Raw genomic sequence first — 26,624 nt, 5'->3', positions numbered from 1 at the left:
AAGGCTGATAGGCAATCAGCTGACCACACAAACGGAACATTCTTACGGCGGAGACGATGCAACGGAGCAGCAATCTGTGATGCAGTAGGTATAAACCTAATATAATATGTCAATTTGCCAAGAACTGCTTGCAATTCATGCAGATTGCGAGGGGCGGGCAAATCACGAATAGCTGCTAAATGTGACTAGGAGGGATGAATGCCTTGAGCATTAATAACATGTCCCAGATACTCCATCTCCGTAAGGAAAAATGAACATTTATCGATGTTGCAACGTAGGCCTGCCTGAGACAACACTGTAAACAAACACTCCAAATTACGGAAATGTTCAGCAGGCGTCCGACCGGACACAACAATATCGTCTAAATAGTTGCAACACGACGGCACATTTGCCAGAAGTTGTGACAAAAAACGCTGAAAAACAGCTGGAGCTGACGCACGACCAAAAGGCAAACGCAGAAAACGGAACAACCCCAACGACGTGTTTATGACAAAATACTGTTGTGATTGCTCGTCGAGGGGCAATTGCAAATATGCTTCACGGAGATCAATTTTGGAAAAGAAACGAGCTGCCCCTAACTTATCCATCAGCTCGTCCGGTCTAGGCAAAGGAAAAGAATCAATGACATTCTGAGGATTAACTGTCGACTTAAAATCAGCACACAAACGTAACTTGCCAGACGGTTTCTTTATAATAACTAAGGGAGAAGCCCACTGGCTCGCTGAAACGGGTTGAATAACACCGTTGTTTTGCCAACGACGAAGTTCATCTGCTACAGGTGCCCGGAGGGCGTGAGGCACTGGACGAGCACGAAAAAATCGAGGCTGAGCATTATCTTTTAACGTAATATGAGCGGTAAAGTTCGCAGCACAACCTAGTTCGTCTTTAAATATGTCACTGTATTGTTTACACAAATCGGTTATACTGTCTTGAGGAACAACAACAGAATTAATTTGCAACACATTGTCTTGGATAGACAGGCCAAACAAGTCAAAACAGTCTAATCCGAAAATGTTTACACTGTCTGTAGCGCGGAGCACTGTGAATGAAACTGTTTTTGTATTGCCACGGAATGTGGCTGGCACGCTACATACACCTAACACAGGAATTTGTTCTGCACTATAAGTAGCCAAAGAATGTTTTGCCGCTGAAAGTTTAGGGCGGCCGATAGCCGCATACGTAGCACTATTTATGAGAGTCACAGACGCACCAGTGTCTAATTGAAAATTGAAGGTCTTATCCTGGATGCGTAGCTTCACAAATAGTTTATTACACTGTCTCTGGATCGGTGCAGTGGAGGCGGAAGACACAAAATCAGCGCGTTTAGCGCGTGTTCGCTGCTTACGACAACTCGTGGGTTGGGCGGGTGGAACAACTCCCGCTTCACTTGCAGTCTGTACATTACTTTTTACAGCGTTTGAATTACGCCTGGGTCGCATAGCAGAGGGCTGGGTGGGTGGCTTATTGCGAACAAGTTTATTACCCACACGAACCGTGGAAGAGTCTTTAAACGCGACCTTCTGGGCGGGCTGGCTTTGAAGAACATGAATATCCATGGGCTGGGCAGCACTAGAATTGTTCTTGCGTTTACGCAAACAAACAGTCTGGATGTGTCCTTTCCTTTGACAAAAGTGACAAACCGCGTTTCTTAACGGGCGACGTTCACGAGGATGAGCAAGAACACACTTAGGGCAAGACTTAACTCTATCATTTTGCACACGCGGCTGACGAATGTGTTTAACATGACGCGGCCGGCTAGTGTTTACAGTCTGACTCTGCCGGTGGGGCCGCGGGCGTGACATAACTTGCTTAGCACAGGCAATTTGAGAAATACATGGCTGATCTAACTCACACTCAGCATAGTCAAAAGTATCTTGGGCTTCAATGATGTTCATCACAGTCTCTAATGACGGGTCAGGCAACTTTAAGATAGCAGCACGAATACGAGAATCTGCAATGTTTTGAGTAATAGCGTCTCGTAACATGACATCACTGTAGGAAGCTCCACACACACAATTAAATCGGCACTGACGGGTGAGGCCCCGTAAATCTGTTAACCACTGCTTATTAGATTGATGTGGCAGTTTCTTCAATCTGAAGAACTTGAATCTGGCTGCTGCCACATGAACTCGCGACTCGAAATACTCAGCAAGCTTGTTAACAACAACGTCATAGTCTAAAGCTTCTGGCTTGGATTCCGGGAACAACTGACAAAGTAGTCGATAGACTTCCACGCCTGCAGTGGAAATTAAATAAAGCTGCCGCTCAGTACCCGTGATTTTGTAGACTGTCATGTGCGCCTGCAACTGCGCGAAATATTCTCGCCATTCTTCTCTTGATGCATCAAAAGCACGGAAAGGTGGTGCTGCCTGTGCTTGTTCCTTTTGTGTTGGAGGATTAGCCGCTTGTTTGGCGATTGATTCCACCAGACTTCGTATTTGCTGACTCTGTAACAAGATCAACTGTTGTAATTCGGCAGACATAGTGAACACAAATTAAACCAGCCCCCAAAATTTTATCGCTATAATTAGTATAACCAGAAACAAGTTGAACCAGCCCTGCACACGAGTTCGGAAGCCCTCGTCGCCAGTTTTGTGGCGGCGTTCGTAGCGACAAGCAATTCGCTGTAGAAACGGCTTACGAAGTCACCGCCACACTTTTAATAGCGGGCCGACCGGTCCGCTGGAACAGTGAACAGAAAGATGAAAACCCAAACACTCTGATTAAATAAAAGTCGGTACTTATCTTTATTAACGAAGATACAGAAACACAGTAGTGAACTCCGTGTCTACAGAAATCTGTCTAGTTCGAGTCGGAGCGGCTAGGTCAGCGTCGGCTGACGACAAACAACAACTCTGCTGCGATGAACACACAACTGACTAGCAAGTACACAATTCGGTGGCGAGTATACAACTGAGCGGCGAATACAGAACTGTCCTAGCGCTCGCGACTCCAGCGCTTAAGAAACCAGAAGCCAGCGGTGGCGCGCGCAGACTTGCGGCGATTTCCTGTCTCGCTGGCGCTGCTTATGCGGACGGCGTCCGGACTTTTATGCTGCCAACCTTTTTGGCAGCGGGCTCGGGTGGCATTACTGGCTAGGATATAACAGTGTGTACATTCATTACTCTACAGAGACGTACAGCACAATACGACTGAGCAGAACCGGTGCAGTTTCGTAGACTAACTGACATGCAGCGTGCATATGGGGAAGTACGTTGCAATGCTTTCGCTGCTGAAAGGCTGCACAGGGAACGATTTCATAACAGGCATCATCCGTCACGATGAGTGTTTATTTCTCTCAATCGAGCAATGCGGGAGACTGGTTCATTGGAAAGAATAAACGAGGGACCCCGCAACATGAGGATCACTCGCACACCCAATTTTGAAGAGGAGGTGGTGGAACGTGTTGCAGCGGACCCCTCTACAGGGTGAAAAGTATTTAAACCGACAAACTCTGGGAGGTTGTAGGGGACATCAAATCAAATATTTTTCCCTAATGTCATTTTTTCCTATAAGGATTATTAAACCGGTGGAGGCCGTATTACGCTCTTTAGTTCTTAGAGGTCGTATTACGATCTTCAGTTGTTAGAGGGAGTACTGCGATCTTCAGTTGTAGGCAACTGCTGTCCACCAGTGTAGTAGTGCATTGTCTCTGTTTACTAGTGGAGCGACACACCTGGAGTGAGTACACTGATACGGTTGGTGGGTACTACGTAGCACACTACAACGGACGAGCTGCACAGCGGGGTTATCAACACCAATATTCTAATCGCCGTATCCCGCATCATACGACCTTGCTGCTGTGTACCAACGTCCGCGTGAGACCGGTTCATTTAGCAGATTACCTGGACAGGGACGCCGTCGCACGGTAAGAACGCTGCAATTTGAGGAAGCTGCCTTGCAACATGTGGAGCGGGAGCCTTCAATCAGCATTCGTAAAATTACACGTAACATGGGGACGAATCAGACGAATGTAGGAACAGTCCTTCGAGAGCAATTGTTACGTCCATTTCGCTTACAGCGTGCCCACAACCTGGAACCAGTTAACTATCCACCCAGAGCACAGTTTTCGCAGTGGTATCTGGAACAGTGTGAAATGCATCCCACATTTCCATCCTCTGTGTTGTTTACCGATGAAGCAACGTTCGGGTGTGATGGAGTCTTCACATTCACAATTCGCATCTTTGGAGTAGGGATAACCCACATGCCACAGTTACTAGCGCTCATCAAGTTCGGTTCTTCGTTAATGTGTGGGTCGGTGTTGCTGGGGACTGTTTAATTGGGCATTATCTGCTACCTAGGCCATTAAATGGCAGGCATTATTACAATTTTCTCGCCAGAGCATTGCCAGAATTTCTGGAAGACGTCCCGCTCCCTACAAGACAACGCATGTGGTTCCAACATGACGGGGCGCCGGCACATTTCAGCCGTCGTGTGCGTCGATTCTTGGACCGACGGTTCCCAGAAACGTGGATTAGCAGGGGTGGTCCTGTACCGTGGCCTGCTCGATCCCCAGATATGTCCCCTCTGGACTTTTTTGTGTGGGGAGAGATGCGGAACCTTGTTTCTGCAACTTCTGTTGCATCAGAAGACGATCTGGTTGTCCGGATAGTAGCAGCAGCAGGAACAATTCAGGATACTCATGGGGTTTTTGCCCGTGTCAGACAGAACATGATCCGAAGGTGTAACCTTTGTTTACGTGTCAATGGAGTCATTTTTGAAAATCTACTGTAATTGAAACTGGGTTGTGTTAACCTGTTGTCTCTTGGTGATAAAAAAAAAATGGAAAAAGTGTTTGTTGGTTTAACTGATTTGCCGCCAGAGAAATCTTTCTCTACTGGTTTAAATACTCCTCAAAGGAAACAATGACATCAGGGAAAAATATTTGTTTTGATGTCCCTACAACCTCCCAGAATTTGTCGGTTTAAATACTTTTACTCTGTGTAAGTACTCGTCGGATTGCACGTGAAATGCGCGCTGCAGAGTCTAATGTGTGGCGAATACAGGGTGATTCAAAAAGAATACCACAACTTTAGGAATTTAAAACTCTGCAACGACAAAAGGCAGAGCTAAGCACTATCTGTCGGCGAATTAAGGGAGCTATAAAGTTTCATTTAGTTGTACGTTTGTTCGCTTGAGGTGCTGTTGACTAGGCGTCAGCGTCAGTTGATGCTAAGATGGCGACCGCTCAACAGAAAGCTTTTTGTGTTATTGAGTATGGCAGAAGTGAATCGACGACAGTTGTTCAGCGTGCATTTCGAACGAAGTATGGTGTTAAACCTCCTGATAGGTGGTGTATTAAACGTTGGTATAAACAGTTTACAGAGAATGGGTGTTTGTGCAAAGGGAAAAGTTCTGGACGGCCGAGAACGAGTGATGAAAATGTAGCACGCATCCAGCAAGTATTTGTTCGCAGCCCAGGAAAATCGACTCGCAGAGCTAGCAGAGAGCTGCAAATTCCACAATCAACTGTATGGAGAGTCCTACGAAAAAGGTTAGTTATGAAACCTGAACGTCAACTACCCGAGGCGATGGATCGGCCGCCAGGCAGCCCGTGACAGAGCACTTCATCACTGGCCTCCAAGAAGCCCTGATCTTACCCCCTGCGATTTTTTCTTATGGGGGTATGTTAAGGATATGGTGTTTCGGCCACCTCTCCTAGCCACCATTGATGATTTGAAACGAGAAAAAACAGCAGCTATCCAAACTGTTACGCCTGATATGCTACAGAGAGTGTGGAACGAGTTGGAGTATCGGGTTGATATTGCTCGTGTGTCTGGAGGGGGCCATACTGAACATCTCTGAACTTGTTTTTGAGTGAAAAAAAAACCTTTTTAAATACTCTTTGTAATGATGTATAACAGGTTATATTATGTTTCTTTCATTAAATACACATTTTTAAAGTTGTGGTATTCTTTTTGAATCACTCTGTACTCCACGAACAACAATTACACCCATAGCACCCACAACGAGCCGGTGCAATGCTTGTGACTGGCTTTGTATCATGTATCAAGGGGTGGCATTGCGTCAGTGGTTGCTCCGACAGTGGATTGATCGGCCAGATTTCCTCCAAACCGAGCTGTTTACTGGCAAGTCCACATTTGATCGTGATGGTATTTCGAATAGCAGGAGGGGAGTGCGGGAGGAGGAAAACCCTCACGCTATAGCTGTGTCACACCATCAGGTGCGCTTTGCTGTGAATATCTGGGCAGGAATTGTAGGCGACAATATCACTGGTTTATACCTTCTACCTGGCCGGCCTAATGGCCGCCTGTACTTGAGATTGATGCAAAGAGCTCTACCTGAGTTATTGGAGAACGTACCCTGGCCTGTTCGTTCGAGGATATGGATACAACATGACGACCACTTCCATGTGGATGTTCTCAAGCTTCTCAGAGCTCTATTTCGTGGTCGCCGGTTTGCACGGGGAGGTTATTTTCCATGGCCTGCGAGATAACCTGATCTGAATCCCCTTCATTATTTGCCATGGGGATATCTAAAGTCACTTGTGGATGAGACCCAAGTGGATACGGAGATGGAATTAGTTGCCAGAATTGTAGCAGTCTCTGATGTGATTCGAAACACGCCAGGAATATTTGTCAGGATGCATCAGAATCTTGTTCGCCGATGTCACGCTTGCATTGAGGTTCATGGTCGTCAGTTTCAGCACATTTTGTAAGATACAGTACAAATGGTACGTTCATTGTGTCAGTGACGGTATTTGCAGTTAACTGTAACTCAATATGGAACTACATAGTAATGTGATCTTATTCCTATTATCTCCATAAGCTGCCTTCCCCGTCCCTAGGTTCCCTACCTCAAATTGTTCAGTGGAGCATCCTCTACGTCCTGTAGAATTTTTGCACGCTCTTTTGCAAACACCCTGGCATTTCTAAGCATCAGGGAAGTGAGGATCTATCGAAAATTCCGTAGTTAATTGTACGATTTATTGCAATAAAATAACAGGAAATGGCATATTTGTGATTAAATAATTATTGTAACTTGCGTACTATGAAAGTATGTCGTCTCAAGCCAATGGCACACTGAGCTTCTACATCTACATTTATACTCCGCAAGCCACCCAACGGTGTCTGGCGGAGGGCACCTTACGTGCCAATGTCATTACCTCCCTTTCCTGTTCCAGTCGCGTATGGTTCGAGGGAAGAACGACTGCCGTAAAGCCTCCGTGCGCTCTCGAATCTCTCTAATTTTACATCCGTGATCTCCTCGGGAGGTATAAGTAGGGGGAAGCAATATATTCGATACCTCATCCAGAAACGCCCCTCTCGAAACCTGGACAGCAAGCTACACCGCGACGCAGAGCGCCTCTCTTGCAAAGTCTGCCACTTGAGTTTGCTAAACATCTCCGTAACGCTATCACGCTTACCAAATAACCCTGTGACAAAACGCGCCGTTCTGCTTTGGATCTTCCCTATCTCCTCTGTCAACCTGACCTGGTACAGATCCCACACTGATGAGCAATACTCAAGTGTAGGTCGAACGAGTGTTTTGTAAGCCACCTCCTTTGTTGATGGACTACATTTTCTAAGGACTCTCCCAATGAATCTCAACCCGGCACCCGCCTTACGTCAATAAGAAACGCTATGTTCTGGGTACAATTTGTTATAATTAAATGTCTGTTAATAACGTATCGACGATTAAAGCTTTCAATTAATAAAAAAATATATTATTAACTCTTTCAGGAGACGGAGAGATGCAAAGTATGGCCACGGACTAGACGTAGTTGGCACAACGCATTGAGCAGAGTCGTAGAAGTGTAGGATATTGGCTGCTCTGACGCTACTTCGTGTCTCGCTGCACACAATTTTGTTTTGTCCTTCGCGTCTTCTAATATGTTTTGATGAATTTGTTATTAGTTTAATGAAAGTGTGTTCTGTAATATTTATTGTTACGTACACATCAAAATAAGGTTTGCATCACACCGGTTCCCAGAACTCCTGACGATAGACGTTCACTGTGGATACTGTATCACAGACGCAGTCCCTTTGACTGTTCAGAGACGTCACTAAACCCGCTCAACCATGCATCGGGAGCGCCTATTAGACGGAGGGGTCCGACACCCGATCAGTTCCAGTCATTCCAGGAGGTACACGGCTCGTTCAACCATGCCTTGTGTAAGAGTTGTATATTTCTATTGTCTATTGTCAAACCAGAATTTATGAAAGATGTTTATATTTTATTTATAGGATGAAGTAGGAATAATTAATATTTGTCATGTTGGAAATAATTGTGGTAGCAGGGAATGTCTGCACCAAAGTATTGTTGCCAAGAGAGACCGCAAATTGATATGATTTTGGTAGCAGGGATTGTCTGCACCAGAAAGCGTTGTTGGCAGGAGAGACCGCACTTTAGCGTTCGTAGGAAGTCAGTAGCAAGCGAGAAGTGAAGCGAGTCGGTAGCAGGTCTGAAGCGAGAGGTTGAGAGGAGCGGTGTGCCTGCCAGCCACCAGCTATGATTTACAAGAGATTATAAACGGATGTACAGAGACGTCAGCTAACTATTGTCATAAGAGGAACTAATATTATTGAATTATTTTCTTTGCGAAACTCAAGACTACTGAAGGTATGTTTGCGCAATGCTAGTTGTAACATTATTGTAAAAAGTAAGTCCCATTTGAACGTTTATAAAATCATTTCATTACTAGCAGTAAATATTTGAAGAAACGTTTTCAGAATATAATTAATTTTTGCCAGCAATGTTGCATTACTGATTATAATCCATCCCAAAAACCATCAACGTAAAACTTTGCAAAAAATTTATTGTTGTCAAGAAAAAGTGTGACTATGAATTACGCAACTTCAGTCAAATTAATTAAAGAATAACGTCAGCTTTGGTAATAGATACAGCCACTTATTATGACAGCCCACCAGCAGTTAATAGAGTATAGTAAACCAGAGTAAGTATATTCAAGTCGCAGTTCGATGTAGCAGTCAGATGGTGATCCAGTAACAGTAAAAAAGGTAAGGAACCAAAGCTATGTCGTTCGGACATGTTGGAGATACAGAGAGACAGGAACTGTTGATGATATGCCACGCGCAGGCCGCCCAAGGGCTACTAGTGCAGTGGATGACCGGTACCTACGGATTATAGCTAGGAGGAACCCTGACAGCAACACCGCCATGTTGAATAATACACAACGATATTCACAAGACTTACACAAAAACAAAAACCCACGATTAATTTTCTAACCACTAGCCTACACAGTAAAATTCATACGTACAGTTCACTTCTTTGCAGAAGCACGTGAACAAAAAATAAACAGTAAATTAATTTACAGTTTATCACACAAGTGCTGCTGCCGCTGCTGCTCTGCTGGGGAGAGTAACTGTTCCTATGAAATTATTTATTTTTAGAATCAAATACTTATTCAGAAAGACAGAGCAGAACTTCGCTTGATCACACTTAACATTGGTTTGAACAATATAATGCTTCCAGAATGCTTCATTATGGAAACCTTCCAGGCTGCGGCTAAGCCATGTCTATGCAATATCCTTCCTTCCAGGAGAGTCTGCAGGAGAGCTTCTGTGAAGTCTGGAGGGTAGGAGACGAGGTACTGGCGGAATTAAAGCTTTGAGGACGGGGCGTGAGTCGTGCTTGGGTAGCTCTGACGGTAGAGCACTTTCCCGCGAAAGGCAAAGGTTCCGAGTTTGAGTCTCGGTCCGGCACATAGTTTTAACCCACCAGAAAGTTTCAGTACTGTGTTTAACAAAGTAAACAATGATTTAAGAAGGGTACAATGTTAACACAGTATTTTTATAAAAAAAAACAAACAGCTTAATCAGTCAATATGTTAATGCATGACTCAGAGAATTGGGGTGAGCTTTCTCTCAGCTCTGAGCAAGTGACCTAACTGACAATCATTCCTACAAATTATGTGCGCAGTACTGCATTCTTGCCCAAAAGTTACATTATTCAAAATTTATTTTCTCTTCGCTTTCTAACATATGCATCTTATTTGTTGTGTTGGCAGAAGAGCCAACACCGTGTTACGAAAGGAGGCCGAAATGCACGCGTTTTAGCTCACGCAGGCTTGCGTGAGGAGGGAAGAACTATACGGAGGTGAGGTCTGGAACATAACAAGGAATTAGAAATCAGAAAGCGGACATAATTAGTTTGATACTTAACTTTAATCTATTAATGATGAACGTCGCTCTTGACGGTACATGATTCACAATATTATCTGTTCAGAATACATTCGTAGTAACTGAATATGGCGCCTTCCTAGTTCGTAGCAAATGACGTAGCTGAAGGCTATGCTAAACTGTCGTCTCTGCAAATGAGAACGTACGTAGACAGTGAACCATCGCTAGCAAAGTCGGCTGTCCAACTTTGGCGAGTGCTAGGGAGTCTCTCTAGACTAGACCTGCCGTGTGGCCGCGCTCGGTCTGCAATCACTGATAGTGGCGACACGCGGGTCCGACGTATACTAACGGACCGCGGCCGATTTAAAGGCTACCACCTAGCAAGTGTGGTGTCTGGCGGTGACACCACATTATTCATCCTTGCTGTCCTTTACAATCAATCTTTCTTCATCTAACTGGGCAATCACAAGTCAACGCAATACTACTGAAGACGCACATCACCTATCATACTTCAACTAAGAACGTATGAGATGCGCAGAGGCAAAGACTGTGCCACAAAAAGACCAAAGATTTATTTACAGCATCACTGCTCTCTCTCTCTGACATGTACATCGATAACATACAAAAATCAATATAACATGACCACCGTACAGACAGCCACCATACGCCCCTGATCTCTACCCATTGGTAAACGTATCGTGCGCCAGCTGTGTGCTCACAAACCACCGTTCTGTAATTTGTGGGAGTTTAGTGACCTGTAAGTAGACGAGATGATTACTTCTGGGAATCTATCAAGGACTTGTAGAACCCATGTCAATCATAATCGCCGCTGTACCGTGTTTCAAAAGTGGACCAAAACACTATAAAACGGGTGGTCATAATGTTTTGGCTCATCGGTGTATATGTTACCTTGGTGTCTTGAACCACTTCTCTTTTAAATGATAAAGATTTGTGAGGCCACTGTTACCTGCAGCATGAGGAAAAGCTGTAAGCATGAAACAAACTGATTATTTCAATACAGAAAGAGCCTCTGCAGGAAAATTACATCCCTCCAGAAATTTATACCCACTGTCGATTGTCCACAAAAGACTGTTCCTCTCTCGTGCCAAAGATACCTCTTGCAATAAGCGTACACTTTTTTTTTATATACAATCCTGTATATGTGTTCCTGTACAATTTTTGCCATCTACGGCTCTCTCCAGTACCATAGCGTTCCCTGATGTCTTAATACTTATCCAGTGACTATTTTTCTTCTTCTAGATAGTATTTACCACATATTTATTGCCTCCTCCGTTCTGGGGAGCGCTTCGTCATTTCATGTCTCACCAGTCCACGGCAAATACGGCACCTCAACCTTCTCTTATTTTCGTTTCCCTGCACTCCCATGATTCACTTCCCAACAGTACTCTACTCCACGTGGACGTTTTTTCATTCTCAAATGGCGGCTTGCGTTTGATACAGACAGACTTCTTTTGGAAAAACTCCCAGCTAAAACGTTTAAATTTTTCTTTCGTCCGTTATGCAGTGTGGCGTCGCCCATTTTCCTGTCAGAGAATGATTTCCTCTCGGTAACCATCCTGCACTGTTATTTTTCCATTGACCTTCGGAGTTTCGTAAATGTCTCACAATGAACCTCTTATGTCACAGCACGAGTATTCTCACATATTACTTTCACGAAATCTGTTGCCGAAATACCTTTGCCATCCCAAGATACTGCTGCGTTTTGACAGCGTCTGCTTGACTTGTTCGGGCTTATTGGAAGAATGAGTGACCATCTGCTGTTTCGATGTTCTTTAGTATTGGACTTCAAGTACTTCACCCATGTCTCGTCTGCAGTCAACATTCCGTTCCGAAATCCTCCCTCTTCTCATGGTAGCACTTTTGTGAACATCGATTATACAAGTCTCTGTGAGTCCATCTTTGTACAGGATGGCTGAGGGACTTTACCTGTTCAGTATAAAACGTAACATCAAAAACGTCTTAGCCATTTGTATGTCGAACGTAATTTGTTTTTGCGACCAGTTCGGCATTTCACTACGCAATATTCAGGCCCCCCGACCGACCTGTAGCAAGAGTCCAGTCTTATGTGCACTCGAAACAGACGACAGCATTGAGCAACTGGTATCCGTAAATTTGTTTTTCAGCAACACGATCAATTCGCTCGTCAGATGGAAACTGCCAGTCTTGATTTTGCATTTCTAATCCATTTTACATGTTGGTAACTACCGTGCGCAAAACTGATGGAACATAACCTTTCTGTGAAAAGTGAAATTACGTTTCTAGGAATGATAATGGTCTCACGCCTCTCATGGACAGGGCACCTTGCGTAACTCATAGAGAAAAATCTAGTGTTATCCTAGCGTGTTGCTCTCTGGTACAAGAATATCCTGCAGCGGATCACAAAAATAGTATACAGGAGTCTTACAGTGATCTGCTAGAACGTTATGACCACCTATATAGCAACAGGTATGTCCACTTGTATTCAAATGTTAATGTGATTTTAAGAGTCGCAAGGGTCAGCTGGGCAGTTATTGAATTCATCTGAGTTGTTGCAGTTGTGATTAAATTTTCATGTTGTTTTAACTGTTGCACAGATTAGCTGGGCAGTCATTGTTGGCTAGCTTTATAGCAGTTTATTGTGTAAATCTTCCAGTGGTTTCAGGTGCTGCTCAGATGAGCTGGGCAGCTGTTGAATTCATTTCAATTGTTGCACTTTTTGATTGAATCTTTGTGGATTTTAAGTGCTGCACAGATTAACCAGGCAGCCTTTGCATTGGTTGATGTTGCTGCAGATTTTGCTTGTCATTTACGGGGTTTTCAAAAAGTCTCTCCGCAGTGCTGTATGATTGTTAGCCACGAATGCCGTATGATTGTTCGCCTGCCTGGGTTTTTCATCGAAACAATAAACGCACAACAATACTGCAGTGATATTCTATACCCATTCATAGGAGAACTTGTGTTAAGTTCTATTGACACACAGTCAACATGGCTTTAGAAAACATCATTCCTGTGAAATAGAACTATCTCTTTATTCACGATTCCGTATTTCTGGATTTCCGGGAGGCTTTTGATACTGTACCACACAGGCGGTTCGTATGAAATTGCGTGCTTGTGGAATATCGTCTCAGTTATCTGACTGGATTTGTGATTTGCTGTCAGAGAGGTAGTAATTGACGGAAAGTCATCGAGCAAAACAGAAGTGATTTCTGGCGTTACCCAAGGTAGTGTTATAGGCCCTTTGCTGTTCCTTATCTATATAAACGATTTTGGAGACAATCTGAGCAGCCGTCTTCGGTTGATTGCAAATGACGCTGTCGTTTATCGACTAATAAAGTCATCAGAAGACCAAAACAAAGTGCAAAACGATTTAGAAAAGATATCTGAATGGTGCGAAAAGTGGCAGTTGACCCTAAATAACGTAAAGTGTGAGGTCATCCACACGAGTGCTAAAAGGAACTCGCTAAACTTCGGTTAGACGATAAATCAGCCTAATCTAAAAGACGTAAATTCACCTAAAAACCTAGGTATTACAATAAGGAACAACTTAAATTGGAACACATAGAAAATGTTGTGGGGAAGGCTAACCAAAGACTGCGTTTTATTGGCAGGACACTTAGAAAATGTAACAGACCTACTAAGGAGACTGCCTACACTACGATCGTCCGCCCTCATTTAGAATACTGCTGCGCGGTGTGGGATCCTTGCCAGATAGGACATGGAGTACATCGAAAAAGTTCAAAGAAAGGCAGCACGTTTTGTATTATCGCGAAATATGGGAGAGAGTGTCACTGAAATGATACAGGATATGCGCTGGACGCTATTAAAAGAAAGGCGTTTTTCGTTGCGACGGAATCTTCTCACGAAATTCCAATCACCTACTTTCTCCTCCGAATGCGAAAATATTTTGTTGACACCGACCTACACAGGGAGGAACGATCACCAAGATAAAATAAGGGAAATCAGAGCTCGTATGAAAAGACATAGGTGTTCATTTTTTTCCGCGCGCTATACGAGATTGGAATAATAGAGAATTGGGGAGGTGGTTCGATGCCTCTGCCAGGCACTTAAATGTGATTTGCAGAGTATGCTTGTAGATGTAGATGTAGAAGTGAAATACTGAACAGTTATTTTCAGCAAGATGGTGCAACCGCGCATACAGCTCGCGTTTCAATGTCACTGCTTGCTGATGTTTTTAGTGATCGCATAATTTCACAGGGGCGTTGGCCTGCACGATCGCCCGACCTAACACCACCTGAATCTTTCTTCTGGGTTGCAGGAAAGCAACTGTCTATAAAAGCAGTCCAAAATCCATCTATGAATTGAAAGCTGCAATATGCACTTTCACTGCTTCTGTTACAGAAGAAATGTTACAGCTTGAGTTTGGAAACATGATTAGACGAATTGAACTGGGGGGACAGTTGCAACATTTCATGTGAAAATTTGTAAGTAAAAATGAATATTCAATAAATTAATAACTTGTATTTCATTTCGGTATATTCACTGCGGCATACGACACGTGCAGCTAACGATCATACGGCACTGCGGAGAGACGTTTTGAACACCCCGTAGTAATGTGAATGTCAGTGCCGTGCAGGTCACGCTAGTAGCTTTTGAGTCTATTAGCGGTGCTGCGGGGTGAGACTGGTGGTCCTCATGGGAATTGTAATCTGAATGGAGCTATTGCCGATATTTACCATTTCTGTTAAGGCTGCAGTAGTGGGTGGATTGAAATTCGTTTGCGTCGGAGGGTGTGAAAGATAACAGTTTTAGAACGCTGTGGAGCAAATATAACCTTCAGCCTTGCATATCTGCAATTAGAGTGTTCCCCAGTGGCTCAAGTGGTTTGTCGATTTTGGCTGTTGTTGAAATAAATAGTTGTTAAGGTATCGTAACTGGGATAATTCTCCAGCCCCAAATTCGAGAACTGCTCATGGGTTCGTGCTTGGGTTACAAGCAGTATGCCGCAGAGCGTGGTTACTGGGTTATAGGATTATGTGTGTTCGCTACAGTCGAAATCGGTATGGTTACTGGTATGGTCGATTTGATAGCATCGCAGGGAAACTATTTAAACCCACAATACGGAGCTATGGCTGATTCGAAACCGTAGTGTCTGGGTAGGGAGGAACTGATTTATAAAATTAAAATTAGAGGGGCTAAATCCCAGGGTACTGTCTCTATTATGTTGGATAGGTGAAGGAGGTCAAGTTGAAACCACTGGTAGTGTTGCTCAAGGAGGGACAAGAGATAGAATCTGCACTTCCAGTCATCGAGAAGACGTTGGAAGAGCTTGATATTTGTCGTGATTTATTGGTTGATAGTGTTCCATCCGCAGGTCAAGTTGGAAAGCTGGAACATTATAGGACTTATAATAGATCGCAGTTGGTGGAACTGCAAGACAGTATTTCAAGTTGTATCTGTGGTGGGCTGGTTTTAGATCAGAACAGGAAGAAGAAGGTTTGGTAGATAACACAGTAAGGAAATCTGGCTTTAGTAAGTACAGTAATTTGTTAAATCCGTATAAAAGCTTTTTGCAGGAGGTGGGTGAGTTTTCAATAAGTTCCGTCCACAGGTAGATAGATAGATTGATAGATATTCAGCGATCACAGGTCCTGCAGACCACGCGCTGCTTCCACGATTTGCCTCCATTCCTTCCTGTTTTGTGCTCGGTTCCTCCAGGTGTCTTCAATTCCCAGGGCTGCTAGGTCCTTCGCCAGTCGTCCATCCAGCGCTGCCTTGGTCGCCCAATGGGGCGTTTGGTTTCCCCTCTAGTGCCATCATCGCCTGTCTTCCATCTGGCATATGGGCTACATGGCCCACCCATTGTATTCTTTTGCTCTTTATCTTGTGTAGGATAGTTGGTTGTCGCACCAGAAGGTAGATTTCCTCGTTTTTCCTTCTCCTCTATTCTCCTTTATCTAAAACTGGTCACCATATCTACTCTTCTTTCAAATATTAATTGTTATTCCCTTTTTCGTTTAGTCATGCTCCATGTTTCTGAACCGTACATTACTGCTGGGCATATCACCGTGTTGTAGATTTTCATCTTAGTGTTCACTGAGATCGATTTAGAACCGAGCGTCTCTCTGAGGAAATGCATGCATTACGTGCCCACTGCTATTCTTTCATTGATGTCGCTTTTTATGTTGTTGTCCATGGTAAACCAAGATCCCAAGTATTTGAAATGGTCTACTCTCTTGAACCCCTTACCATCTATCTCAAAAAATTCTACCTGCTCTTGTCTTCTTCCTAATTGCATGAACTATGTTTTGTCTCGATTCACTTTGAGCCCTATCTTCTGTGCACAATTGTTCATTTTCTGGTACATTTCTTTCAGCTCGCGCTTTGATTCACTTAATAGTACTGTCATCTGCATATGCGAGATAATTGAAGTTACTGTCCATCTCTACTCCAGCCCATTCCTGTTGCCTACACTCTTTTATTACTTTCTGTAAGATGACATTGAACAGAACACATGAGAGAGCATCCCCATCTCTGAGGCCTGTCTCAATCTCGAATGTTTCTGATGTGGCTCCTCTGAAACGTACTGCTGCCTTTGACCCTTCCATACAAGCTTGCACCATTCTCACTAGCTTGTCAGGGATTCGGAAGTCCCGCATTGCACTGTATAGGCTGTTCCTGTGTACGCTGTCATATGCACGTTGAAAATCGACGAACAGACTGTAGATATCTTTATCATATTCCAATGTTTTTCAAACAATTGTCTTAGTGCGAAAATGTGATCTATTGTCGATCGGTTTGGTCGAAGGCTAGCTATGTACTCCTTTATGTTGTTCTCTATGAATGGTTGCAATTTTCTGAGGATAATGATGGACAGCACCTTATACGTTGCATTCAACAAGCTGATTCCTCTGTAGTTACTGCATTCGATTTCGCTTCCCTTCTTGCATATTATAGCCAATTTCCATTCTACTAGCAGTGTCTCCTTCTCCCATATCAATATATATATATATATATATATATATAAATTCTGATGTTATTCCGTCCTTCCCTGCGGCTTTGTTCTTTCTGAGTCCTTTGATTGCGATTTTCACGTCTTCTTCACTAACTTCCCATTCTTCTTCATCTTTCCTTTCCTCTGTAGTGTTTGCAGGTAATATCCTATCTTGGTCTGGGCGATTCAATAGTTCTGAGAAGTATTCTTTCGATTTTTCTACAATTCTTTCCTTGTCATTTATCACGTTGCCATTCTTATCTCTAATGAAAAAAAGTTGGGCTCTGAAATCTGCGGATCCGATTTTTTATGTATTGGAAGAATTGCCTTGAATTCTTGTTTTGGCTCTCTGCCTCAACTTGTTCTAGCAAACTGGTTAGATATATTTTCTCTTCTCTTCTCTTCTCTTCTCTTCTCTTCTCTTCTCTTCTCTTCTCTTCTCTTCTCTTCTCTTCTCTTCTCTTCTCTTCTCTTCTCTTCTCTTCTCTTAGGATTCGCTTTGTCTTCCTTCTGAAGTTGATAAAATGTTCCCTTTTCTGTTCTGCCTGTCGGATAGCCACTCCTCTTTCATCTTCCTTTTCTCAGTAGCCTTCTGGCATGTCTTGTTGAACCATTTCCTCTTCTTCATTACCTTCTTTCTTCCCAATATATCCTCCGCTACACTTAGTACCGTGAACATTACTTCTTTCCACCTTTCCTTTACGTTCTCTCTTGGTGCTAGGGTCTCTAGGACCTTGAAACGGTTTTTGGTTTCCAGAGGTAGTTAAGTTTTTATATTTTGTGGATAAATTGGAAGAGAACGGTGGAGCCTTAAAAGTTAGACAGGAGGAATTGTTAGAGTAAAAGCCACAAAGGGTGATGGCGAGATTGTTGGAGAATATGCAAAATGCCACTGTCCAGGGTGAAACCTTGCACGAATTCAATGAGACGATGTGCAGGGGATCAGTGCCGCATAGGAGGAAGCAGGTGCTCGTTCATTTGCTTTCAGTACGCGATTCAACGTCATCAGGGGCAGTTACCTGTTATGTAGACGGAGTTAAGCGGAGTGCCAGAGTTTCATGCCTAGGATTTAGTCAGTTGGTAGTTGAACTACGTATTGCTGACGGTATGTGGCCTCAGGACCTACGATTATGTTACCTTGAGTGATATGGTTAGCCATTTGCAGTGGGTAGCTTATGTCGATGAGTGAAGGAAAGAGAAAAGAACTATAGAAGCCAAACCACGTGACAATAAAAAGTCCGCAGCGCAAGGAAACTTAAGGTAATGGAAATGATCGTATGGCATTGTTCGCCGGGAGGCCCCATTCGGGGGAGTTCGGCCGCCGTATTACTTCTAGGTGACGCCAATCGGCGACTTGCGAGTCAGTGATGATGAAAGACACACAACACTCAGTCCCCTGCCGGGAATCGAACCCGGGCCCCCTGCTACGCTACGGAGGCGGACGCAACTTAAGGTGTTACGCTTGCGTTGGTCCCAGTCACCTACACCGACACTATCCTGTGGGTCGACGCAGGCATTGTTGTACGATTGATTTGGCATTTGTAGTCGACCACTATTAAATCATGATGCTTACAGCGCCATCTCATGTTGCATTTTGTAACTATTTATTTTTCTCTCTGATACTTTTTCGCTCTTCTCCGATAATACTCCATTGCAATTTGACGTCATTCTGGCAGTGGTGTTATTTATACAGCGTTTTGAAAGTTTAATTTTAATTTTAGTACAAGTCAGGCATTGTTGTCATTCCATTCTAATACTGATTGTTGTCATTAACCGCAATTGCGTATTCATTTTATGTATTCCGTAATGGCTGAATCGCCGCAGTGCCTATTCCTTTGGACATGCACGCATGTCAAAAGGAACTTTGCATCGTCATCAGAATAACATAAGCACTGCAATATCGTACAAGCTTAGCAAGTCGCTAGGAGTGACATCATACTGAAAAGTCTGTCAACTGATTTCGCTGTTACATGGAAACGGCGCAGTGACCGCAACCTGTGGGGTGCGATTGGCGTAGAGCGGCACAAATTAAGAGCTACGAGGGTTGTAACTTATATAGTGGCAACTATTTATTCACAGCCGATACAATAGAGTTACATGTTTGCAGCTGTTACTGTCCTTCAAAGTAGCCAGCGTTGTGTAGAACCCGTTGCCGGCGATGCGGAAGGCGTAGTACACCGTTACCAGAGCCTGCTCTGTTGATGGTGCGAATGGAGCGGTCTACTCCCTCTGGAGCAGTTCTGAACCGAATGCCACAAAGTGGTTCCTTCAACTTCGGAATCAAGTCAAAGTCACAAGGACTTACGTCCGGGGAGTATGGTGGATGGTGCAGTACTTCCCAGTCCCATCGACCGAACAGAGCAGCCACAGCTTGCTCTGTATGCGCCCACGAATTGTCGTGCAAAATGATGGGTGGGTTGCCCAGAAAGTGTCACCGCTTTTGGGGGTGTCCGGATACCATTGATCAATAGTGTATAGTTCTAAGTGGAGCATTAATAATTACAGCTGTGACTACGCAGAAAATCTGGGTTTTATTTTACCCTGCCGGAATTTGAAGTGATAGTGATGTTTAATAGCACAATAGATTTTCAAGCACGGACTGAGTTTGTACTAAAACCGCGAGGAAGTTTGTAACCGAACGACGTCAGGTGTGTTTCGGAGAGACTTACCCCTCCATCGATCCCACCGGGAGCGACAGAGATGGAACATACAGTCGTATTAGAAAAGAAAAATTGGTCGCAGTACATACACATTCATTGCAACACCTAGAAGATATGCAAGATAAACCAAACTTGGTAGACGTGTTTCTACATTTGAAAGATGACTTCTATTCAGATTTGGCTCCAGTCGCGTAAGAGTGGCGCTAGTGGCACCACTATAAGGATGCAAATCAGGTTTGCCTTAAATACACGCTGTAGCAAATTTTTGGAAATTTGTGGTAAGCTTCTATGGAACCAAACTGCTGAGGTCATCGATCACTAGACTAACACACTACTTATTCTAACTTAGTTAACTTACGCTAAGGACGACACACACAGCCATTCTCGAGGGAGGACTGGAAACCTCCGACGGAGGGAGCCGCGCGAACCGTGACAACGTGCCCTAGACCGAGCGGCCACGCTTTAGCAGCCGTGAGCGTTAGTTAGCTACGAGACTGGACGTAATGAATTGATGTTGGTCAAGAATGTCTTTGACGCCGGTATCAACACCTCATTGACTTTGAACGAGGTCGTGTAACAGGGCTACCAGAAGCTGAATGTTTCTTGTGCGATACTGCAGGAAGACTTGGCAGAAATGTTGACACTGTACATAACTGCTGGTTGCAGTGGTCCCCGGTTCGATTCCCGACAAGGTTGGGGATTTTCTCCGCCCGGGGATTGGGTGGTTTTTTTTGTGTCCTCGTCATTTCATCATCATTTGTGAAAGTGGCGAGACTGGACTGTCTAAAGATTGAAAATTTGTACAGGCGCCGATAATCGCACAGTTGAACGCCTCACAAACCATACATCATCAGCAGTGGTCAAAAAAAAAAAAAAAAAAAAAAAAAAAAAAAAAAAAAAAAAAAAAAAAAAAAAAATGGTTCAAATGTCTCTGAGCACTATGGGACTTAACTGCTGTGGTCATCAGTCCCCTAGAACTTAGAACTACTTAAACCTAACTAACCTAAGGACATCACACACATCCATGCCCGAGGCAGGATTCGAACCTGCGATCGTAGCAGTCGCGCGGTTCCAGATTGTAGCGTCTAGAACCGCTCGGCCACACCGGCCGGCAGCAGTGGTCACGGAAATGTACGGTAGCAAGAAGACCGGGCTCCAAACATCCAAGTGACGATACTGAGAAGGGAGACCGTCGAGTTCGGTGTACGACTGTAGCGCATCGTCCTCTATCTGAAGCAGCAATATGAGCAGCAATCGGCACCACAGTAACACAACGAACTGTTAAAAGATCGCTTACGTCATGGACAGCTCCGGGCCAGATGCTCTGTAGCGTGAATTCCACTGAGCCCAAACCACCGCCATTTGCGGCTTTGGTGGTGTCAAGCGAGAGCTCATTGGAGGTCGAATTGGTGGTCTCCTGTTGTGTTTCCTGGTAAGAGCTGGTTCTGTCCCGGTGCCAGTGAAGGCCGTCCCCTGGTTGGGTTCCGACGGATCAAGTACAGTTGGGCTCACCACCTGTCTTACTTAAGCGAACGAGGGCAGACCGACCTCCCTGGAGGCTTTCTGAATTCCACTGGTGTTTAATTATCTGTTGTCAGCTAAGTTTTAGGCTTATGGTTATTTGTTTGTTTTCCTAAAATTTTGCAAAATTAATTTTTAAATTTATCTTTCAAGCTTAAATACTGTGGCCTTCTGCCTTTAAAGATTATGGTAATATACAGGGTGATTCAAAAAGAATACCACAACTTTAAAAATGTGTATTTAATGAAAGAAACATAATATAACCTTCTGTTATACATCATTACAAAGAGTATTTAAAAAGTCTTTTTTTCACTCAAAAACAAGTTCAGAGATGTTCAATATGGCCCCCTCCAGACACACGAGCAATATCAACCCGATACTCCAACTCGTTCCACACTCTCTGTAGCATATCAGGCGTAACAGTTTGGATAGCTGCTGTTTTTTCTCGTTTCAAATCATCAATGGTGGCTGGGAGAGGTGGCCGAAACGCCATATCCTTAACATACTCCCATAAGAAAAAATCACAGAGGGTAAGGTCAGGGCTTCTTGGAGGCCAGTGATGACGTGCTCTGTCACGGGCTGCCTGGCGGCCGATCCATCGCCTCGGGTAGTTGACGTTCAGGTAGTTACGGACAGATAAGTGCCAATGTGGTTGCGCTCCATCCTGCTGAAATATGAATTGTTGTGTTTCTTGTTCGAGCTGAGGGAACAGCCAATTCTCTAACATCTCAAGATACTGTAGTCCAGTTACAGTAGCACCTTCGAAGAAAAAGGGACCAAAAACTTTATTGGCTGAAATGGCGAACAAATGTACAACTAAATGAAACTTTATAGCTCCCTTAATTCGGCGACAGATAGTGCTTAGCTCTGCCTTTTGTCGTTGCAGAGTTTTAAATTCCTAAAGTTGTGGTATTCCTTTTGAATCACCCTGTATTTTAAAATTTTGAAGTTAATTGTGTGGCTCAGCCATTGGTATTGCACATCGCTTATGTTGCTTCTTTAAATTATTTTATTTTATCTTAACTGGATTTTTATCTTGTTGATTTTTATGATTTCTTGCTGTTAAACATGCTTACCTTGTGCTTTAAATCTATGGTAATATATTCTGAAGTTTTGAAATTTAATTGTGGCCCTCAGCCATTTGTGTTGCACCTTGCGTATGTCGCTTTTTGGGGTTTTAAATTGTTTTATTGCCGTCTTAATGGAAATTTTGATTTTTTTAAGATTTCTTGTTGGCCTTCTGCCTTTAAAGGTCTATGGTAATATATTCTAAAATCTTGGAACTTAATTGTTGGCCCTCAGCCATTTGTATTGCATTTTGCGTATGTTGGTTTGGAATTATTTTATTGCTACCTTAATTGGATTTTTATCTTGTTAAGATTTCTTTTTGGAGGCCTTCAGCCGTGAAAGAGTTGCATTCGGTAAAGATTCGGCTATGTGCCGCTTTGGTTGTAAGGATTATTAAATTACGATAAATGACAATTAGAAGCAGAAACTGACCTCAACGCTTGGCGCATTCCACAAAACTATTACCTGTTCTGCCCAGCGGGTTTAGCGGGCGTATCAGTTCCTTGGCCTACTCGATCACCAGACTGTTCTCCAATTGAAAAGGACATCATCAGAAGACAACTCCACCACCATCCACAAAAAGCATTAATCGTCTCCGTATTGACTGACCGAGTGGAACATTCTTCATGCAGCACCTGTACGGCACGGTGGATGCAGCTTGTATGCTTCCCTTCAACATTCTGGCTATTACACCGGTTATTAATGTGCCAGCGCTTCACACTTGCAATGGCTTACCTCGCGATTACATTAATCTGTAATCTTGGAACGTAATCACTTAAATACGTTACGTAGACAAATGCATTCCCGGAACATCGATACTCTACATTAATCATTTACTGGTTTAGGATATTATCAATCAGTGTATTATACAAATTCTGTCTTTTGAAATCCAAGGATGCAAATGGTTCAAATGGCTCTGAGCAATATGGGACTTACCATCTGAGGTCATAAGTCCCCTAGAACTTAGAACTACTTAAACCTAACTAAGCTAAGGACTTCACACACATCCATGCCCGAGCAGGATTCGAACCTGCGACCGTAGCAGTCGCGTGGTTCCGGACTGAAGCGCCTAGAACCACTCGGCCACAGTGGCCGGCTCCAAGGATGCAGCCATAGGCTATAACCTGGTCGAACATAGCTTTACAGTTGGTCAGGTGACCGTGTCTTGACAACAGAGGAAAACTCACTGCGCAAAGGTTAAGCTTGGTGTCGGGTCCGATTTCGCGGTCCCCGAAGTAGAAGCGCCGTATCTGCTCGGCCACGGCGTCCCTGTCCGCTTCAGGGCAGCGCAGGTTGGTGGGGATGAGCAGGCGGGGGTTCTCAGCGTAGCTGGACGAGTGTATCCAGATCGGTGGCCCATCTGCGGAATGGAGAGAACATCGAATCAGATCAGTCGCACTTCGTAACATCTGCATTTACATCCACGTGTATGCGCTGCAAAGCACTATGAATTGCATAAGAGACGAAATTCTCCTTTTTCAAGAAGAACCTACACTACTGGCCATTAAAATTGCTAGACCACGAAGATGACGTGCTACAGACGCGAAATTTAACCGACAGGAAGAAGATGCTGTGATATGAAAATGATTAACTTTTCAGAGCATTCACACAAGGTTGGCGCCTGTGGCGACACCTACAACGTGCTGACGTGAGGAAAGTTTCCAACCGATTTCTCATACACAAACAGCAGTTGACCGGCGTTGCCCCGGTGAAACGTTGTTGTGATGCCTCGTGTAAGGAGGAGGAATGCGTACCATCACGTTTCCGACTTTGATAACAGCGATTGCGGTTTATCGTATCGCGACATTGCTGCTCGCGTTGGTCGAGATCCAATGACTGTTAGCAGAATATGGAATCGGTGGGTTCAGGAGGGTAATACGGAACGTCGTGCTAGATCCCAACGGCCTCGTATCACTAGCACTCGAGATCACAGGAGTCTTATCCACATGGCTGTAACGGATCGTGCAGCCACGTCTCGATCCCTGAGTCAACAGATGGGGACGTTTGCAAGACAACAACCATCTGCACGAACAGTTCGACGACGTTTGCAGCAGCATGGACTATCAGCTCGGAGACCATGGCTGCGGTTACCCTTGACGCTGCATCACAGACAGGAGCGCCTGCGATGGTGTACTCAACGACGAACCTGGGTGCACGAATGGCAAAACGTCATATTTTCGGATGAATCCAGGTTCTGTTTACAGCACCATGATGGTCGCATCCGTGTTTGGCGACATCTCGGTGAACGCACATTGTAAGCGTGTATTCGTCATCGCCATACTGGTGTATCACGAGGCGTGATGGTATGGGGTGCGATTGGTTACACGTCTCAGTCATCTATTGTTCGCATTGACGGTACTTTGAACAGTGGACGTTACATTTCAGATGTGTTACGACCCGTGGTTCTACCCTTCATTGACATCCCTGCGAAACCCTACATTTCAGCAGGATAATGCACGACCGCATGTTGGAGGTCCTGTACGGGCCTTTCTGGATTCAGAATATGTTCGACTGCTGCCCTGACCTGCACATTCTCCAGATCTCTCACCAACTAAAAACGTCTGGTCAATGGTGGCCGAGCAACTAGCTCGTCACAATACGCCAGTCACTACTCTTGATGAACTGTGGTATCGTGTTGTAGCTGCAACAGCAGCTGTACCTGTACACGCCATCCAAGCTCTGTTTGGCTCAATGTCCAGGGGTATCAAGGCCTTTATTACTGCCAGAGGTGGTTGTTCTGGGTACTGATTTCTCAGGATCTATGCACCCAAATTACGTGAAAATGTAATCACATGTCAATGAATACCCGTTCATCATCTGCATTTCTTCTTGGTGTAACAATTTTAATGGCCAGTAGTGTAATTAGCCTACTCTTGTCCTCACAGTCAAATGGTTCAAATAGCTCTGATCGCTGTCGGACGTAACTGCTGAGGTCATCAGTCCTCTAGAACTTAGAACTACTTAAAGCTAACTAACGTAAGGACATCACACACATCCATTCCCGAGGCAAGATTCGAACCTACGACCGTAGCGGCCGCGTGGTTCTAGAATGTAGCGCCTAGAACCGCTTGGCCACACCAGCCTGCTCTTCACAGTCCCTGTGAATCTTAAGACATCTCGGAATAACTTGCATTGTACTAAAGGGCAAAAACTGTAGGAGAAGACACTGTTTGGAAAACGTGAATCAAATAGTCGAGAACATAAAGCGCAAGTGCTAGTCTTATTTGAAGACCTTCAGAGAGGAGAAGAAGCCGCGGTGGGCAGCATCAAACCAATAGGAAGACTGATGGACACGAAAACAGTACATACGTGACTCTACATTACGCGATTTACTGTTGTAACAAATAATTCGTTACGACAATGCAGTTTGTTGGGTTCCATACCGCAGTCGGTAGAAACGGCACCCATACAGAATCACTTTATAGTTCGTCGGTCTCTTAAGAAACTTTCTTCTGAAGAACCGGTACACGTATGAAGCTGAAATTTATGTCACATTCTAACATCTACTGTTCCTTGGTGGTGTGAAAAAATTAAGCTTCTAAGTAAATTCAAACAGTAGATATGGTCATTCATGTCACATATTTCGATACTTGCAAAGTTACCAAAAGCTATAGGGAGCTTCCCGTTGACTAGAAACATGATATTTGACAAGAACGAAGGTTTCACAGTACAAGTGAAGGAAAGATAGGAAAAATCCTAAAACATTTAATTTGTAATTAAAAGTTTTATTTATTTATTTTACGAATTATTGCCCGTCAGTACGTCTGTCTGTTCACCTGCTAAGACCACGCTTTTCTCAGAAATTGGTTGAAATTTATGTCAAATATTAAGGTTTGCGGCGTCTTGGCGGTGTCAAAACTTTAAGCTTTGAAGTAAATGCAGTCAGAATATTTGGCTGCCTGTGAAGGTCGCCTTTTTTCTCATGATTGGTTAGAGGTATCACGTTGAAACGTATGTCAAACGCTGAAGTCAACGGTTTGTTGGCGGTGTAAATAATTTAGGCTTCAAAATCAATGCACTCTAATGACACTAAGTAAGTCACATATTTTGATACTCGCAAACTCACTCTTCAAAACATAGAGATGAATTATCTAGATATTTGTTGGCGCAGGTGGTCCAGAGGCAAAGTGCATGCCAGTAAACTGTGAAGTCGCGGGATCGAGTCTCGGACGAACTACGAATTTTTCAGTCTTCGTTTTGTGAAGAGTCGCCACGAAGTACAACTGGTTTGGATTCCATATATTAAACTGTAGGTCCCGTTTTGCCGGTTGGATGCCTGGGGTAGGCAAGTCGCCGAAACGGCGTCCAACAGAAAGACTT

The 26,624-nt window shown here is 44.0% G+C and overlaps 1 protein-coding gene across 1 annotated transcript in view; it reads right to left on the bottom strand.

The window, feature by feature from the left end:
* LOC124717013 (esterase FE4-like) overlaps window positions 1-26,624 on the bottom strand; it is a 205,052-nt gene that overhangs the window by 27,504 nt on the left and 150,924 nt on the right. Inside the window, exon 7 of the mRNA XM_047243655.1 lies at window positions 23,492-23,664. Within this exon, the coding sequence (XP_047099611.1) occupies window positions 23,492-23,664 (173 nt within the window). The remainder of the gene's footprint in view (window positions 1-23,491; window positions 23,665-26,624) is intronic.

The sequence above is a fragment of the Schistocerca piceifrons genome, chromosome 9 (assembly GCF_021461385.2).
Source record: "Schistocerca piceifrons isolate TAMUIC-IGC-003096 chromosome 9, iqSchPice1.1, whole genome shotgun sequence".
Lineage (NCBI taxonomy): Eukaryota > Metazoa > Arthropoda > Insecta > Orthoptera > Acrididae > Schistocerca > Schistocerca piceifrons.
The sequence above is the reverse complement of the archived record's forward strand: the minus strand, read 5'-3'. Positions and strand labels throughout refer to the sequence as shown.